This window comes from Ochotona curzoniae, unplaced genomic scaffold, assembly GCF_017591425.1.
Source record: "Ochotona curzoniae isolate NIBS_2020 unplaced genomic scaffold, NIBS_Ocur_1.0 scaffold_4506, whole genome shotgun sequence".
In the NCBI taxonomy this organism is placed as follows: Eukaryota; Metazoa; Chordata; class Mammalia; order Lagomorpha; family Ochotonidae; genus Ochotona; species Ochotona curzoniae.
The window spans coordinates 44,530,584-44,549,599 of NW_024467119.1; the positions used below are offsets into that span (position 1 = coordinate 44,530,584).

The window sequence follows — 19,016 nt, forward strand, 5'->3', positions numbered from 1 at the left end:
AAATGTTTTATTACAAAGCTTGTTTTAAAAAATGCTCAGCACGTTAACTCAAACTGGAGCGACAAACGTTAGATGACAGTTTGGGGCAAAGGCTGTGCCTTGCTATTTAAAAAAAACAAAACAAAACAAAAAACTGGGTACACCAATGTTCATTTTAACAACTGGCATTAAAATCCCACTAATTGGCTAATAAAAACAGATACAAATACAGAACATTTAAAGTAAGAACAATTCAAGTGCTGGGCTTTTTACAATAAGGGAGTGAGAAGGAAAGAAATGAAAATTCACTGCAGACTGCTCTGCTCAAAGTATCTGTTAACCACTTAAAAAGGAAAAAAAAAATCTGAAGGAAAATGAAGTAGGACTGCTAACTGCTCCCGATGACGTGGATGTGGCTGTTCCACTGACAGCTCGCTCAACACCTGACCGAGAGAGAAGCCGATGAAATTTGGACAAGATCGCTCTTTAAAAAGGAGGGCTTCTTCTCATCGCTTTATTTCCAACTTTTCCAGACCTTTGACATTTATGTAAAAGCTCATAGCCAGCAAAATATACAACAAAATCAAAACTAAAAAGTGTAAGTTAAAAAAAATTCAAGTTTAAAAAAGGAAAAAAAAAAAAAACCCAAGCAGGTGTAGGTTGATCCTTTTGCATCGTTAAATAAAAGCTTCAGGAGAAAAGAAGAGAAAGCAAAGTGAAGACTGGAACGGAGAGGGAACTCTTCCTCAAATCCCTCCACTGGCGATGCTGCTAAGCGTGCCGGCTGCTGGCTCCAGGTACGCGCGGTGGGCAAACGCAGCCGAGACGCTGTCCTTGCCGAAAGGGTACAAGTGTGGACACGAAACGCTCTGGGCAGCGCACGCAGAGGTGAGGGCAGAAAAGCTGCCCGGCGGACCCAGGGCCTGCTAGCATTCTCGTGTGTGCTTTTCCATTTCCTTTGACAAAATCTTGATATGCTTTCTTCTGGAGCTGGGCTCTTGCAGTAGACAGGGGGGCAGGGGTGGGGAGGTTGGCAGTGATTGTCTGTAGGGATCGGCGTCTCTAGCAGTGACCTCAGGGGGAAGTTGGCGTCAGTGCTCCTTTGGGGTCGACTGGGCAAGCTGTGGAGACAGTCTGGGTTTTCAACAAGCTTCCATTTCCAGAAGAGGTCCTGGAGTCGCTGCCTTGGCTTTGCACGTGGGGAATGAGCTTCGTTTTCCACCTCAAGAAGGAACAAATGAAACGCTGTTAAAATGCATTTGCCGCAGGCCTTTCAAAGGCTGCACCCTCTAAGCCAAAAGCCCAACTCGGGACCTCTGCCTTTGGTCACTCCACCGTTCAGACTGGCTGGTGGCTAGAACAGGCTGCGCTCTGGGAGCCACAGAGTGAACGTCAGGCATGGAGTGACATCTTGACTCTGGCTCCGTGGGCACGTAGCTACGGAGTTCTGATGTGAGATGGAGTTTGGGTTACTGTACAAACTACATAAAAATGCAAAAACAAAAATCTCTCCCAACAGACACGTTTTTACAAAGCAAGCTATGTGTGAACATCACGAGCATAGGCTAATACCAACTGGAAAAAGTGGGCAAGGGCCAAGGGCAGGCATGGGATTCTTGGGTGTTTGGCGGATTCAGGCCACTGTGGGGAGCCATTGTATGGTTCTATCCAGGGCTGACAACATCCAACTTGCCCAGGGCACGGTCAGCTCCCGCAGTGCGATCCTGCCTGACCTGGCCCTTCCTGTCCACTGGCCCAGGGACAGGGGCCTCTGTCTCCTGAAGGCCTGACACTTCTCAAGACTCTTTAACTTCAGCTTTTATCACCTTCTCTTAGTAAGTATGCTACAGCAACTGGAGCTGGAGGAGGAGGAGTTTCATTAAAAAGAACCCCAAATCCCCAAACCATTACTAGTATAAAGTGGTCCTAGAGCATTCCCCATTGCTAACCAGCGGAGACAAAGGCACGGGGAAAGTAAGATCATGGTCAGGTCTGCTTCCACCCCGGCTGCCCATGAACTCCAGCACGTTAAAGGCTGGGACTGTGACATCCTTGCCACACAGCCAACCCCCTTTTAAGAATGATCCTAAATAATGAGAATTCCAAATCCTAATTTATGCTTTCTAGTGGAAAGAGAAATCAGAGGAGAACCCAAAGGAAGTCTTGACACAGCTGAATCACAGACGACTCGGGCTGACCTGTTAGGGCTGGGTGCTCCTCACCGAGGGCCAATGACATGCAGCGTGGTGACACACCTGCTACACTCCCTGCTGTAGTCACCACCAGTGCTGCCCCCAGACAGGACGGACGCGAACCTGGAGGGACAATTTCTACACCTGAAGAGCTACTGTAAAACCCAAACACCAAAAACAAAGCGGGAGGAAATCGGCTTTGCAATGTTTGCAGCTGAGCAGAGTTCAGTGACGATTTCAATTCCTATTCTTGGGTGGAACTGACCTTGCCCTGGGTCATGGGAAGAAACGTGCTGTTGGCGCTGTGTCTGCCCCATGTAACCCAGGTGCCCTCCACCCCCTGGGCACTGGAGCTCTGGGCAGCTCCAAAGGACCCATGGCGAAGGCAGCAGGGCTCACCCGGGAAAGCCTGGCCTGGAGTCCTATGTCAGCTGCCCTTTAGCGGCACAGATTTTCAAAGGTGTGGGCCTGGCTGTTCTTCCTGGGGCATCTACCTCTTCCCCACAGCTCCCCATAGCACTGGGGTTCAGACTGACCTGCCTACCCCACCCCCTCGCCCAGCAGGACTGTCAGATTCTGGGCAGGGAAGGCTGTGCCCCCAGCACCCCTCCCTGGCAAACACTAAAGTCAGGAGACGGAGACAAGGCCTGTGGCCCCTGCTTCTTCAGCCGGCCTGACTCCTCCCAGGTTGTGGCTGCCTTTTTGCCCTTCCCTTGGCTTTCCTAAAGGTGTTTTCACCTCTTTTTGACAAGCCCTAGTACAAACTGCAAACGGCACAACCCAGCGGCTGCCCGAGGTGACTGCTGACCTCCAGGACCCTGCGTGCCCTGCCTGCACAGCGCCTCCCTGTGGCCTCTGGGGAAATCACTTCCTCCTGTAATTTGGGGTTCTGCAGCCAAGCCATCACCCCAGTACTGCCACCTCACATGAGGCTGCAGGCATCAGAGAATCTTCTGGAGAGGGCTCTGCCCCTGGGGGGGCGATTTCCGGAGAGTGTCGGGAGTGCTTTCAAAGGGGCAAGGAAATCCCCCTGCTGTCAAACAGGACGGGCTGTCCCGGCTGCTGCTCTTCCCCATGGAGTGACCGGGGTTGGCCGCCTTTTACCTCCAGCTGGGAGGAGAGGGGGCCTCCCAGTGTTGTTTTACCGACAGAAAACAGGTCAAATCAAGATTTCTTTTCAAGAAACCACAGGCATGAGGCTCCGGAGCCTGGAGCCTTCCCACATCTGAAGCTTTACTGGGGGGCTGTGGGGAAGCTGGGCTGGGCCAGGCGAGCCCCAGCACAGCCCAACCCACCCGCGAGGCCTGTGCAATCAAAGCCGGCAATTACTCTTGGGGCTGCGCTCAGCTTCAAAGGGAGTGTAGCTAGGCCGGGCTCCCACATGGGAAGACTTGGGCTGGCTCCTTCACGAGGCCCCACAGCAGCCGCTGGTCCGGCGGCTCCAAGACAGTGAGTGTGTCCTTGCCAATGGCAGCCCTCATGTTGCTCTTGGAGACCCACACAAAACCCCCTGGCAAACTAGGCACCCTGCTGGGCACAGCCCAATTACCTAAAGCTTACAGGAGAGCACCTGTTTCTGGGGGGCAACCACCACTCAAGGAAGGGAAGCAAGGAAGATGAGTGACATCCATCATCCCTAAGCTCAAATCCCAGCCCAGCGCCCCTTTCCCTCAGGCTCTGCTGGTGGTGGGAAGCCAGCCTGCATAGGGGCCTGACCTACGGAGGAGAGGGTAATGACCCCCACATGTGGGTGTGTGACCCTGGAAGTCCTGCATCAAGCTGGGCTCTAGAAACAGCTGGCTGGGTAACCATCACCTGCTTTGTCCGGGTGGGACCAGACAAAGCAACCCTCAGTAAAAGACCCCTCCCTCGTTCCTCTTTACAGCCTACACCCAGTTGCTGCCAGTAAGAAAAGAACAGGAGCAGCCTCAACGAACTTTCAGTTGTGAAGGGTGAGAGAATCTCAGACCAGTGTTGTGAGAAAGGGGCAGAGATGTGGATTTTAATTGCAGAAATTGCCATGCAGCAGGCATCCCACACAACTGTTCAAGTTTTTCTGCCTCGGGGGAAACTGACAAGAAGCCTGCTATTTCAGGGCGTGAACTCTTGTGTTGCACAAGCTGACATGCGCGTGAAGGAAGCGGGGGTGCCGACAGCAGAGCAGGAAGCAGGCATGACTGGGCTAGTTTAGAGCTTGTCTTTCAAAGCAGTGGAGACAGGCATGTGGTCATAAAACAACTGGCCTGAGGTAACCCATAGAGACTGCAGGGCCGGGCTGCTCCCCAGGCCATACTGGCATGGCGGTGGCCTTGTTTAGTGCAACTGGTGAGGAAAGAGGAGAAATACGGGCTGCTGGGTACTGAGGTGCACACCCCCATTTCAAGTCACTGTCACAGCTCTGCAGGTCCTTGTGCAGATGAGGAAGCTGGGGCTACAAAAGGTTCAATCCCTTGCCTCAGGTCAGCCCTCCCAGTGTTGTAACTTTTGAGTCCTGGCTGCACTGTCTTAGAGCTATCACTCACTGTCTCTCTTCCCATCTGTCCTTCAATAGCACCTCTGTCCTGAGGGCAGCAGGACTATATTGACCAATTCAGGTACTCCAAGAGCAGCCCTATCGGAAAGCAGGTTCGAGAAAGCCACATGTGGGAGACAGACACTCACTCCCCACCATCTGAGCCATCCGCACTGCCTCCTGGGGGCTACACCAGCAGGAATAAACCTAGTTTGATGTGGAGTGCAGACCATGCAACTGATGTCCTTAACCAGGTTTTGGCCCCAACGCACCATGGATATTGTGAGTATGTGGGATGTGGTGGGAGCTCTGCCTTGCAAAAAAAAAAAAAAGAAAAAAAAAATGCAGATTTGGCATGGCACATCAGGTTAAGCCACCACTTGCAGCACCTACATCCTACATTGCAACAGCCAGTTTGAGTCCTGGCTACACAGTATCTTATGCAGCTTCTTGGTAAAGTCTGTGAATCAGAGGCCTCTGCCACCATGTGGGAGACGTGAAAAAGGCACCTGGCTTTGTCTTGGCGCTGGGTCCCAGCTGGTGTCGCCATCTGAGGAGCCAGTCAGTGAGCCAGAGATGGATATTCTCTGTATCATTCTGACTTTCAAAGAAACCTTTAAAATGTCTTTAAGGAACCAAATGTATGAATTAACTTTGGCATTTTAAAATCTCTAAGATGAAAACATGACCTAAAAAAATTCTAGCTTGGGCTCTCTGGCGGTAAACCCAGTGCATGATATGAAAAAGGGAAATAAGAAAATGTGTAGTTAGGAAGGCTGCACTGGGCTTATTTCTAGGAGGAATGTGTCCTTGGTCCTTGGGCATTCAGGACCACACAGTCCCCTCCCAAACACAAAGATGGCTGGAAGGTGTGAGCAGGGGGTCATTAACCCTGGCCTGGCTTCAGGTTCCACCCCTGTGGTTATTCAAGGCAGAGCTTGGGAATGTTGTGATCACTCTTCACAGGCCTAGACTTGTTTACAGATTACTCTGGGGGAGTGTGGGGTTCTCCCCATCATCCACCTGGAGCTTCCAGGCCTTCTCAATGAGGACACACATCATCCTGGGAGGCTGGGCCTCCCAGCACACACAGCCTGGCTGGTCCCCACGGCCACTACCAGTCCCCAAGGAGGACTCGAGCAGAGCTTGGAAAGGGCCGCAGGCAGGGTTTGCTCTAGCTCTGGGCACTGAGGTGCTTGGTAGGGACAATGAGGTGGGCACACCTCCTTTCTCTACCTCCCAATTCTTTGCGCAGCGCATATTTCTCTGGGAAATCTTCACACACTAAAGATGCTAATGTCATCTTCCAAAAATGTGGCCACAGGATCAGTGCATGTTCTCAGCTTTACTTCTTTTTAAATCAAGTTTATTTCACACTTTACTATGTGTAGGGTGGTCATGATGCTGCTGAGTGAAGAGCCTAGGCCATGAGCAAACACCTGGGTTGTCGCTGGCTCCTCGAACCATTCGCTAACTACCTCGGCTGTCCTGGCCAAGTACTTGATTGTGTTTCTTCATCTCTAAAGTGGAGACAAGGAAGGAGCTACTCTATCTCCCAAGGGTGTTAAGGGGATAGAGAACACAGAATGAAGGGCTCTGTGAGTGCCTGGCACCCTGAGGGGCACAGTCAACAGTCTGTTCCTATGGTGTATTGGGATAGAGGATCAAAGATGGATCTGTGAACCTGACTCCAGCCCCATGGCACTGGACAAGTTCCTCATATTTTCTTGTATGAGAGGCAGTAACACTTGCACAAGCCTCTGTTAGAACTCAGGGCAGAAGCCATGGTCTGTAGAGGCCAGTCCATTCCTCGTGGCTCCAGCCTCACAACACGTGTAGGGTGGAGAAAGCAAGAACCTCGTCATGTACAGAAGTGCTGGTAGGAAGTTAAAACCAGCAGTGCAGCCTGCAAAACACGTACAGCGTCTCCTACAGGAGACTGAAGGTGAACCAAGAAAGAGCAGCCCGGGAAGGCAGGCCAAAAGGTGTGCTGCTAACAGATAACATACCCCAAACCTGGGATACTTCAGATGGCATATGAATTTATAATGGTAGCTCAAGAATGAGCTATGCTGTTCAGCTGGATGCCTTTAATTTCTCTCATTCTGTCAAAAACAATGAAGTTCTTTTGCCAGAGCTCACTGGGTGCTGTTCTCCACCCTGCCACACCCTGCTCCCTAGCTATTACCTGCCAGCTGCAGAGAGGAAGAACGCATGGAGGGCATGAAATCTAACAATTTATGTACCCAAAACAGTACATTTCAACCCTCTAAGTGGGCAGTCTACACCCCAATCTGACCTCCTCTTCATTATTCAAGTAAGCTTTATTTTCTGGTTCCTAAGTCCATAGAGCAAGCACATGTTATGGTGGGGGAGGCAGATAAACACCAGAGGAAGACAAGAAACACACGCAGAGCTGTTTATTAAAAACTGTGCATGATTTGAGCTCATCTAGAAAAGCAGCAAACCTACACATCCCTGTTACTGCTGTATCATAAAGTATATTTAACCTCAGTGCATGCTGGTGCTAAAGATACCCACCCACTAGTGTTTTCAATGCGTCAAGTGGTAAACCTACAGATGTCTCAGAAGCGCCTCTATCCAAAGGGTTCATTTTCAATTACACACACTTCTGGGAGAAAAGTATGTTATTCTACAAAATCTGAAATCACTCTTCTCATTCTACAAACTATCCTAATGTATCCATCAGAATCTATTTTATGGGCTTCCACGGACTCTGAATAGTACGCATCTTTAGAATGTTGATACTAGTCTTATCTGTTTCTGTCCCTCTCCTATACTTTTAATGGCAATAATCAAACTCGCTAGCTTAAGTTGGTTTCCGATTTCTGCATCACATGGCAACTTACAGACAGTTCTGTTATTTGCATCAATAAGGGGAGAAAGGAGAACTGATGGCAAGGATCCCAGCCACAGAGATTTTAAACACTGGCCCCACACGTGTGAACCTTTCCCTGTGTCTTAACACACGGCTGCCTCTATCAAATCATCTTGTCCACCCTCCCTCACCTCCCTGAGGAACTGAAGGAAGCTCCCGCCAGCATGCTGCCCTGTGTCCTTGGGGTCACAGCAGTGAACCTGACATCTGTCCTGAGCTGAGCTTTCTTCAGGAGACTGATCCTGTACCAGCACATGGGCTTGGGAGCTCTGCACACGCAGCTCCAAGGACTGAGGAAGTGGATTTGCAGAGGTGGGAAAGAAGGTATTTTCAGAAGTTGCAGATCCAAGAGGCACAAAGAGCCTGGTGGACATTCCTGGCGAGGCTACCCTGCCTGCCTCTCTCTGGCAGAGCTGTGGGTTCTATAAGCCATCTTTTTAATCTGTAGGGTAAGTTCCTCCTAGTAAGTATTGGGTTTTTTAATATTTATACAGTTACCCTTTAGGCTCCAGGAGGAACTGGTTCCAGCACCCCTCACAGAAGCCAAAATCTTTGGATGCCTGAGTCACTTGTATAAAATGGCACTCTACTGATATATAATCAATATTTTCCTATTCTTTAAATCATTTCCATGTTATAATACCTAAAATGATGCAAATTCTATGGAAATGGTTATGTATTGTTTAGGGAATAATGACAAGAAGCAAAATTATCTATCTGTGTTTGATCCAGACACAGCCACAGAGGGCCCATCTGTACAGTGTGAAAAGGAGACTCAAGATCAACAACAGCCAAACCAGTGCTGGAGATGCACTAGGACCAGCGGAATGGCAGAGGACCACTCACCTTCACGCACATGGATTCAGGATACTGCTTCCTGTGTGGAAAACTCAAGCTTCACCTTCTGGAAATGTTGGTATTTTTCTCCCCTGAGTATTTTCAACCTGCCATTGACTGAATCTGCATATGTGGAGCATGTGGATGCAGAGGGCCAACTCTACTTGTTTTCCAAAGACTCCTGCCACAAGAGTGCACGGAAGCCACCCTGGACAAATGACCACAGTGTGAAACCCTGCACTCCAGATAGAGCACATTCAAACCCAACAACGTCATTCTACCACCATTTCTGTTTCTGTGTGTGACCAAGCCTGACTTGAGCTGCCACATGCTTTCAAGTCCTAAACAACACCATGGCCAGGAATCACTGATTTGTGCATTCTAGGGAGGGGTATAGCAGGGATTTGTAGACACAAACAGTTCAAGAACAGGGAAGCTGTGAGCAGGCCACTGCCTTGGAGGGGAGTACTCTGCGAAGGTGCCATGGGTAGCCTTTCTGGTTCACCCAGACCTCCCTTTCCAAGTGGAGTAAGAGAGGTGACAGTCTCTTCCACGGGCTCTAACCCATGACTGTGGCCAAACAGCGGGCCTAAGGTGCCCCTGCAGGGCACCTCCAGACAAAGGTCAGTGCTGAGCAGGGTGCAGATGTAGGTGAACAGCCAGGTACTGCCACCCCTGCTAAGGGACCCCTGGTGGCCCCTGACCTGGCAGCCATGCCCCACCCCAAGTCCCCCTTTCTGTGCCTTCTGCTTGTTTAGTTATAACTCGACGTCATGTGCTTCCTAACTGTGCTACAGAAACACGAGGAATAAAAGACCAGATGCCATTTTTCAAATTTTACTTCCAGACTTTGGACAAGATCTTCAATTTTTCCAGCCGGCTCCAACTTCCTTCATTATTTTTACAGAGCTTGGCTTTGTTTTCTAACTAAACATGCCAACCCAGAAGCAAATACCCAGAGGCATATCTGGAACAGAAAGATCAGGCAAAAGTGTCAAGCTTACCAGGTCAATTACGGGAAATAAATATTTTCTCTCAATGAGACCAGTGCACATATTTAGAGCACACCCTGGCACTTGAATGCCTTGGCTCTGGATGGAGATTGCACCAAAGCCTCAGGGTGACAGTCTTGGCACCAGGAGTGACAAGGTCTCTGCTCCACTCAGCAGCATGTCTCCCTGCGGGGAGGCTTCCCACTTCCCAGGCTTACCCAGCTCATGGCACTGACACCCCCCGCTGCTGAACTGTGAACTGTTCTCTCTATGAACCCAAGCCGTGCATGATCAACTGCCGCCCACCAAGCGTCCATGGTGCCTACCATACGTCTGTTGGCTTCAGGGAAATCAAAGCTGACATTTGTATATTTACTGAACAAGAAGCTGTACTCATTCACTCAGTTTACAAAGCCTACAAGACAAAGATAAAGCCAAAGCCAAAAGCAGCACATGGATTGTGTGTAACCAGAGGGCTTTTCTGCTTTCTCAAAGTAGCTTGTTTCTACTTTAAAGCCAGCTCTTTGATGTTATATAATACAGAATACGTTAAAATGCCTAAACATATCTTTCCCATCTATATAATTTTGGAAAAGTTGGCCTTTTGGATTTTTTTTTTTGCTAATGTAAATGTTAATAAACTAATTCAAAAAGTTTAAGTGGGAAAAATCAGAGTGATTACTCTCCAGTGTTTCAATATTTCCGATTCTGCAATTCCTTCTGAATACTGGTTAAACCAGGAAGAAAATCAAGTCTAGCGTTTGATGATAACGTCTGACAAACTCTTCAGCTCTTACATATTCCAAATCAGACATAGACCAGCACACTGGAAACTCACACCAAGTCAATCACTGTGCTAACAAAACCCAAGGACTCCCTCACCAGATGCCCAAATACCACCTACTCTACGAAGGCTTTTCAGATATATTTGGATACATCTTATTCTATTTCTTCTTTTTTATTATTATTATTTTCTCATCTTGAATAGCAGAGAGACAGAGAGAAGATATTAGTTCATTCCCAAGATGTTTACAATGGCCAGGGCCAGGCCAGACGAAAGCTGAAGCTGTCAGCTCAGTCCCAGTGACCCACAGGCCTAAGCTCTTGGCCCATCATCCACTGCCTCACAGGCCCACATTGGCAGGGAACTGGAACTGAAAGTAGAGCTGGGACCCAGACCCAGGCACCCCGATACAGGAGCTGGACATCCCAAGTTGTGTCTTAACCACTGAGCCAATATTTGCTTCTTTCTTTATTTTTATATAATACACTATATGCAACTCATTCACACAAGGAAGCATTTTGTTGTATTACTCATTATTATGTCTGCACATGGCCAGCACAGTGGGAAAGCTGCCGCTAGAGATGCCAGCATCCCACATGGCTGCCAGTTTATTTCCCTGCTGCTCCACTTTCACACAGTTTTCATGCTAATGGCCTGCGAAAGACAGGAGAAGACAGTCTGTATGTTTTGGCCCCTGCCATCCATGTGGGAGATCCGGATGGAACTCCTGCCTCCTGGCTTTGGCTTGGCCCAGCACTAACTGTGGTGGCCTTCTGGGGAGTGAATCAGTGGATGTAACACCTCCCCCTTTCTGCCTCTCTCTGTAATGCTTTCAGTATCTTTTTAAATTGGAAGCTCCCAGGCAGAGGTGGAGGCTAGTTAGTGAGCACCCTCTCTGCCTAACGCAGCGCTTAAACTGCAGTGGCACCCACGGGATGCCTGCTGAGTGAATGTACCATTCAGCTTCCACAATAGCAGCCTTTCCAGGTAGATGTGCAGAGGCCCTGAGCATGTGCACAAGTGACAAAGTTGTTCAAAACCAAAAAGCCTGGACTGGCTTTCTCAAAAGATTCCTGGCTTGTGGATCACCTCTGACCCCTAATTACCCTGAAAGCCGCTGCAGTGTTAAATGTGATTGCATTTTGTTTCAAACGGATGTCAGTGTAATGAAGTTCTTGTAACGCACACACACAGAAACACACGCCAGGAATACAGCTGGTATGGGAGGGGCTGCCTGCCCACAGGCCTACCCCTGCACAGGGCTGCAGGTGGCAGGCGAACACAGTGGCATTTCCTATGTCACATGAAACCCACACATCTATGAAGGAATATAATTTTCAGATGAATTTTGTTCCCTGTCTGAGCTGAGGCCTTTCCTTCTGAAAGCACCTGCTTCTTACAATGCAGAGAGTGAGAGCTGTCTATGGTTCGAGTGACATTCCTTGCGGCCTGGACCCAAAGGCCGAAGTTACTAACAATTTTCTCTAATGACACTAGTTTATCATTCAGCTTTGCCATGGCACATTAGAGGGCTCAACACATTCAAAAGGAAAAAAAATCACAAACAAAAAATACAAAGCCTCTTCCTGGTGCAGTCCTCTGTCGACCTGGGCATGGGCTTCACATCATACTCTCCCCAGGCCTGGTTCGCATCACATGTTTTTTATCTGCCCTCAGCTGACAACCACAGACTGGTCTGGCAGACAATCAGCCACTCAGATCCACTGGTTGTATCAACGGGAAATCAACTTGCAAGCAGAGATGGTGGTCATGCTGGGGATGGGGAGCGTGCAGGAGAGGACAGATGCCAAGAGCACCTGCACTGCGTACAAGTGTTTCCCAAGCTTTACAGGAGCTTATATCTCCACAGAACCGTTAGTGAGGACTCCACATGAGGAAACAGGGGGCAGTGTGGACCAGGCTGCTGGACTGGAGGCGTCTCAGAGGTTGCCTGGCATAACTCTCTTGCTCACAGCTGCAGAACCCACCCTGGCTGCACAGCTGATCTGGGGCTACCCTGAGCACCTGGAGATCTCATTCCTCGTCTACATTTTCTCCAACACTCCTCTCATCTCATCTCTCAGTCTGCGCTGGCACTGTGTCAGAGCACAGGAGGCCTTTAATGAACCTGGGTTAATGGTGGATACTGCCCACAGTCAGTCTCTCAGAGGAGTCTACTCTGGTCGCCCAGCCTAAAGCAGTTCCTGAGGGGCTCTCTGTTTTCCTTTCATCAAGCACCCACATGACAAAGTCATAAGCACTGGAGAGTAAGCACCTCCCCTGCCCCAGCCATTCCAACATTTCTGGGTCTTGCAGCTACACCTAGTTATTTACTGAGCATTCAGCGTGGATCGGGGCTACCTCACAGGAAAGCTGGTTGGTGTCTATAGTGATTCAGGGAACAGCTGGAATACCATCAGTGTTGGCTCAAATCTTGGGGAGTATCAACCTTGAGCTCCCCTCTGCTTCACAGTTCTTAGCAAATGACTGCTGGTTATGCTCTCCACAGATGCCAATGGCTGCACGGATACCCCAGGGCTGAGCGGGCAAGCCCTCTTACAGGCTCTTGTGAGCTCATGCCTCACCCAGAAGCTGAAGCCCGATGAGAAGTTTTGTGGGAGATTTTATTTTGTTTATTTGTGTGTGTGTGTGTGCCTTTTCCTGTCAGGAGGTGGCGGGGGTAGTTGTTTTGTTTGCACAAATTAGCAGGAAAAAAATGAAAGTTTTGGGTTAAGAAGCCCTTATCTGAAATGCTTTGGACCAAAAAACGTTTCCAATTTCAGAGTTGTTCAGGCTTTGGAATACATGTATAGACTGCACAAACAGAAAATCACTAACCTGAAAAGCTGAATTGCTCTGACACCCAAAAACTGGAGCATAACGATCACAGGACTGCTTCTACCAAGTTTTGGATTTCAAAGTATTTCAGATTTTCTGATTAGAGACACTCAACCAGTATTTTAAAAGAAGAGTATATGGGACACATTTCAGGACAAAAAAAAAAAAAAAAAAAAAGCACCATCTTTTACATCTTGAATAGCTTCAAACTTTTTAAAAGACTTTTTCAAATTCTGAAAGTTAGTTACAAACAGAGAGATCTTCCATCTACTGGCCAACTCCCCAGATGGCTGGCAGGGGCCGGTGCTAGAGCAGGCCAAATCGAGAAGTCAGGAACTTCTTTCTGGTCTTCCATGAAGTAGAGACCCAGGCACTTAGGCCATCTTCCCCTGTTTCCCCTGTCCGCCATTGCCGGACAGTACAAGAACAGCTGGGACATGAACTGGTGTCTACAAGGGATGCTGGCATTCTAGGAAGTAGCTTTATCCGCTACGCTGGCCACTAGAATACTATGCACCATTAAGCACGAAGGACACCAAATTCTCAAGGCATGAAAATCCACTCTGCATGAGTTTTAGTAGCAGTGGTTCACTTTAAAGATTCTGGTGCCAGCTACCGCTGAGCGGTTAAGCCCTCAGCACACTGTGCTCTTGAGGCTTCCTAGGGAAAGGCAGGGCGTGCAAAGGCCTGATGGAAGTTCTGAGTGACTGGTTTGTCATTCTCTTGGAAACAAAAAGAAACACAGAATATGAGCAGCCAATGCTCCTCACCAAGTTCACTTCTGAGTTGCCATGGGGTTTTGGGGCAGGGACTACGCCTAGAAAGTCTGAGTGCTGAGCCACGAGGCTGCTCAGAGGAAGGCTGCAGTGAACAGCTCAGGCTGTTCCTCAGATGTGGTTAGAACTCGGGGCTGCGTCATATTTTGGGTCTACTATGTGATAATGTATATGGAGGAGGGGCTCTCCTTTCACTTGGGATTAGCCTGGAAGAGTTTTGAGATCACAGAACCCACAATGATGGGATTCTGAAAAACCCAGGAAGTCTGAATACAGATCAAAAAGGCTTCCCCTAGCACAGAGCACCTGACTCAGGTCTCCCACCAGAAGGATGGGAGCCCTTGTAGCTCCGCCTAGGTGCCAGAAGGTGTAAAAACATAACCAGACCAGAAAAAAGCGAAGTCAATACCACTTACCAATACTAGAAAGAGTTCTAGCAATGGTGACCAATAAAAACTAACTGGAAAGGAGAAACAAGTGCCCGTGATATACTCTCAGATGACAACAGTAACAACGGAGGTTGTTATTCTTTCTCACTAGAAACCAATCAATTATTTCCAAGTGAACACACAACATGTCAACCGGGAAAAAGGCTCTGTAGAGCAAAGGTCCTGGGGTCAAAGGCTTCCCTCCCACCCACCCCTGAGCTTGCCAAGGACGACGCATTTTGTTCTTTGTCTCTAGTCAGTAAGAAGTGGTGGAGAAGGAAGAGTTATAGGAGAGGGGATGGAGAAAGAACAGACGAGGTAAAAGGGAGAGAAGAGATGAAAGCACGTTATATTGCAAAGTCACAGCCAGTATAAAAGTCATCAGATTTTTAAAAGCACGGATTTGATTTTTTGTGGAGTTTTCCTGTTTGAGGAGCAATGCTGAACGGAATCAGTATGAGCAAAAAAAGTTCATAAGCAAGTGCCTCTTTTTACAGCCAATGCCAGCAGTAGGACCAGAGAGTCGTTCTTACCATGTTTCAGATGTAGGCAGCTGTCATTCTTGGACCTGTACCTGCAGAAAATTGTGTCTTTAACAAATTTTTATTCAAGAGGTTTTTGTACATTTCCATATATGTAGCAGCTATAACACCACGCAGACTTGTTTGCTTTTTCATGGTTATTACACCTGCCATTTCTATTTGTGCAGTACACGTAGTGGACTTATTTTTAAGGAAAGGAAAAGGGGGAAATAAGTGGGATCTCAATGATGCCTCAATTAATGTACAAGAAAGCCAAACTAACATTATGGTTTATATTTTTCAAAAACTCAAATCACACAAAAGGTTCTCGGGGAATAGAGGGTAAACATGTAATCATCATAAAAACATATACGTTTTTGAGGAGCTATGCATATAGAAAAAAAAAAGAAGTTTAGTTAAAGCAAGAAACAAGACAAAACCCACAGTTCATAATCAGGATTCCAGGTGACAGCTTTTGGGAGTTTTGACATGTACCTTCCCACAGTCACATTTAAGAGGTCTCAGAACTGTTACAAAAGATTTCAGGAAGGAGAAGAAAGTTCGAGAGTCACACGTTACAATCACAGAGCAGAATTATGGGAGGACGCGAGCACACTTAAAGCCGTCTGGTAGAAGCATGAGAAGTGACTGCCAAGTCGCATGGTGCCTACCTGAGGCAGATTCCTGGAGTTTCTCTCTCTTCCTCTTCTTCTTCTTACCCTGGAGGAAGAGAGATGCACATTGTTATTTCAGAGACTGCACTGGGAGAACATGAATGTCACATCAGAGTACAGGCAGGCAGGCAACAAACAGAAGGTGCTGACACCTCTCTCTCTTTCTCTCATACTCTCCTCTCTCTCTCTTTAATGGACTAGGGTTGTGGTCCTAGAACCTCCTTCATAAAAATCTAGCTTCATGTGGCACCCCTTTTCTTACTAACCATGTACTCAGAACCCACTGCTAGAAGAGCTCAAGGTGAGCTTCACAGGGAATTCTACCCGGTAACTGGAAGCCCCACAGTGCTGATGTTTTGTGGCCCTTGTGGCCTGCGTCCAACCTAACCAAGGACAGAGAGGCAGAAGTGTAGGACCAAATGGGGAAGCCAGAGTTAACAGCCAGAGAGGAGGGACTTCGCTTCCTTAGAAACAATAATGTATATATGTACTCAATTTTTTTTTTAAGATTTATTTTTATTATTTTTTATTGGAAAGGCGGATATACAGAGAGGAGAGGCAGAGAGGAAGATCTTCCCTCCGATGATTCACTCCCCAAGTGAGCCGCAACGGGTCGATACTATGCCGATCCGAAGCCAGGAGCCTCTTCCGGGTCTCCCACGCGGGTGCAGGGTCCCAAAGCTTTGGGCCGTCCTCGACTGCCTTCCCAGGCCACAGGCAGGGAGCTGGAAGGGAAGCGGGGCTGCTGGGATTAGAACCGGCGCCCATATGGGATCCCGGGCGTGCAAGGTGAGGACTTAACCACTTGCGCCACCGCACCGGGCCCTATATATACTCAATTTTAAATAGGTTTCAAAACAACTCACTGATAGTGATCTAATTTTCCATGTTTCTTTGTAGCTGCTTACCTATCAAAATAGAGTACAGCCACTTTCTAGCTGTATGAACAGGAAAACACCAGTGTATGCTAGGGATCTTCAACTAACTCTATTAGAATGTGTATCTCATCCAAGGGTTCTATCTGATGTCTGCTGTGATAATCACATTAACAAAGAAAACTCTGTAACACCCTTAATACAGAAAGGTGAAATATGGAAGTGAATACATGTCTGGTTCTTCTTCACATCTCATGGCCATGGGGGCTGTGAAGCTTTGAAAAGTTGACTGCAAACAATCTTCAGAAACTCTTTTGGCAAATAGCAGTTGTCTGTCACCTGGAAAATGGCTCCCAACAATGGAGGGCTCTTTGAGATCACAAGAGGTTCCCTGGGGAATAGGTGAGCACCTTGGAAGCATCATCCCCTGAGCTGAATGTTCTTCTACTCTTTCTTCTCTGATCTTGGCAGAGAGCACTATTTGCCTTGCAATGCTGAGTCTTAAGTGTCAACTCTTCCAGAATCTTGTGTTTTCCACATTTTGTCCCCACCCCCTACTCAGCCAGGTGGGACTTGTCTTTTGGGCCCCACTCTCACGGCTGTGACTGGCTTCCTGATAGAAATGGTTAAGAGGCTCTGCTTTTCAACACCTAGCTGCCTGACAGCAGCTGGTCAGGGCAAGGCCTGTCTTTGCCAGACACATGCTAGGATGCGGTGGCTCCCTGGGCCCCATCAGCTGATCGGACTGACCAGGGCTGATAGGACACTGCTTATATGGTAATCTAGCTTTAAGCCAGTGTCGCACATGAACTGACACTGACATTGGACAAGAAGAACTAGGAAGTCTGGGTGAACCAATGTCAATTTACACAGGAAACAAAATTCTTGTGTGATCAACTCAAATATTTTCATTAGTGTTACACAAACTAGATAATATTGGAACACATGAAGCACTCAACCTGAAAGCTCAAGCAATGCACATACTTGTCTAACTCAATCCAAGAAAACGGTAGTTTGTAAAGACTTCAGTTGCCACACTAAATAAAAATAAATAATCATGAAATAATCTGAAATAAATCATGAAATAATCTGAATTCATAAAAAATAATGACACTATCAAATGGGACATTTTACTATTAAATTATGATATCTATTTAACACAATCTCAGTAAATACCAGGATGGTATTTTGGGGCTAGCTACCTTGGTTTTTATCTTCAGGTTCTATTCCTAAACTGTTATTTTTTAGCACAGAATCTTTAGGTTAAGTACTGTGACTTGTCTGACTCCTGGTTGTCTTACTGATTGATATAATTCCTTTTTGATTAAAAAAAAAAAACAGAATGAACAATGCTGGATTTTCCCTTCATTCAAGATATAGACAAAACGGTTTCTGGTAACAAGTGGGCAAAGGAAAATATTACAGTAAGTTCACATTATACTTGCTTTCTTGTAAACTGCTTTCTTTCCATCCTTACATGGGGATAAAAGCAAGATAAGGAAACAGGGAGGAGATCTGTGAATGTAAGCACGTATTGGTGTGTGTGTGTGTTCATGTGCATTGTAAAAGTTTATTTTATTTCAAAGGCCTCAAGTTAGAGAGAGAGAGAGAGAGATTCCCACCACTGTGGTACTCTCCCTAAATGGCTGCAATGGCTAAAGCTGAACCAGAGCAAAGCCAGGAGCTTCCTCCTAGTCTCCCATGCGGGTGTAATAGGCCCAAGCACTTGAGCTGTCCTCTGCAGCTTTGCCAGGTGCATTAGCAGGGAATAGGATCAGAAACGGGAGCACCCAGGACTCAAACTGGTGCCAATGTGGGATGCTGGCACCATAGGTGGTAGTTTAACACACTGCCACAGTGCATGCACCCTGGGTTTCCCTAACGTCTTCTAAAAAGTTGAGATTCAAAGCTTAAGGATTAGAAAGACTGTGAAATATCCAACAAGCAATGCTAAAACACAGCACAGTAAGGCCCTTAACACAGGTCAGGAGAGGGTAGGTCAGCTCCCTCTTCTTAGGCAAACCACATGCAAGTGACACATGGCACTGGATTAGAAGGTAACACTGTGGACACCTGTCAGGTGGGGGGACTGGGCTTCCCACTGAAAGGACAGAGCAGACAGAGATGGTGATTACTGGGTGGAGAACAGTAGCCTGGTTAAAGGACAAAAATTCAGCTATACTCGTCTTCCTAAGCAGGCACCACAAGACTGAGCTAATCCACACAGGCAAAGACAACTGTGTGGATTTTAAGTCAGAGACTCCCGAGTGTAAATTGCAGCTTAGCCACCCCACTACATGGCACTGGACAAATTACTTAATGTCTGCAAGCATACAATTTCCTCACCTGAAAAATGGAATAGCAACATCTACACCAGTGGGTTGCTGCAAGGCTTAGAAAATAACAGAGGAGGAACACAAGGCAGTTCTTGACCATCCAGCAGTTACTAAAACCACCCCAAGAGCGACACGCAGAGACTGGACCACGCAGCTGCTTCTAAAGAACAGCTGGGCATTCCTGCCCTTGGTCACAGGGAGGAGCACAAACCAAACCCACTGTGTGCACCTCCTCCCAGGAATCAGCTTTTTGTGAGCTTCATTATGTGGGATATATGACCTCAGACATGCCTGCCTGCCATTACCTTCATACCTGCCCTCATGCCCTAAGCTGTACAGGAACGCCCTGGGCAGTGGCCACGCAGGATACTGT

General features: G+C 47.6%; 1 protein-coding gene across 7 annotated transcripts in view; it reads right to left on the minus strand.

The window, feature by feature from the left end:
- Window positions 1-19,016, minus strand: part of LEF1 (lymphoid enhancer binding factor 1) — a 124,653-nt gene continuing 105,637 nt past the window's right edge. For 4 of the 7 annotated variants that reach the window (XM_040967403.1, XM_040967400.1, XM_040967405.1 and 1 more), the window contains 3 exons: window positions 15,430-15,478; window positions 14,771-14,811; window positions 1,111-1,201 (listed from right to left, as the gene is read on the minus strand). In XM_040967403.1, coding sequence (XP_040823337.1) covers window positions 14,777-14,811; window positions 15,430-15,478 — 84 coding nt within the window. In that variant the 3' untranslated portion in view covers window positions 1,111-1,201; window positions 14,771-14,776. Of the gene's footprint in view, window positions 1,202-14,770; window positions 14,812-15,429; window positions 15,479-19,016 lie in introns of all 7 variants that reach the window. The other 3 variants (XM_040967401.1, XM_040967399.1, XM_040967402.1) reach the window with 1 other exon arrangement.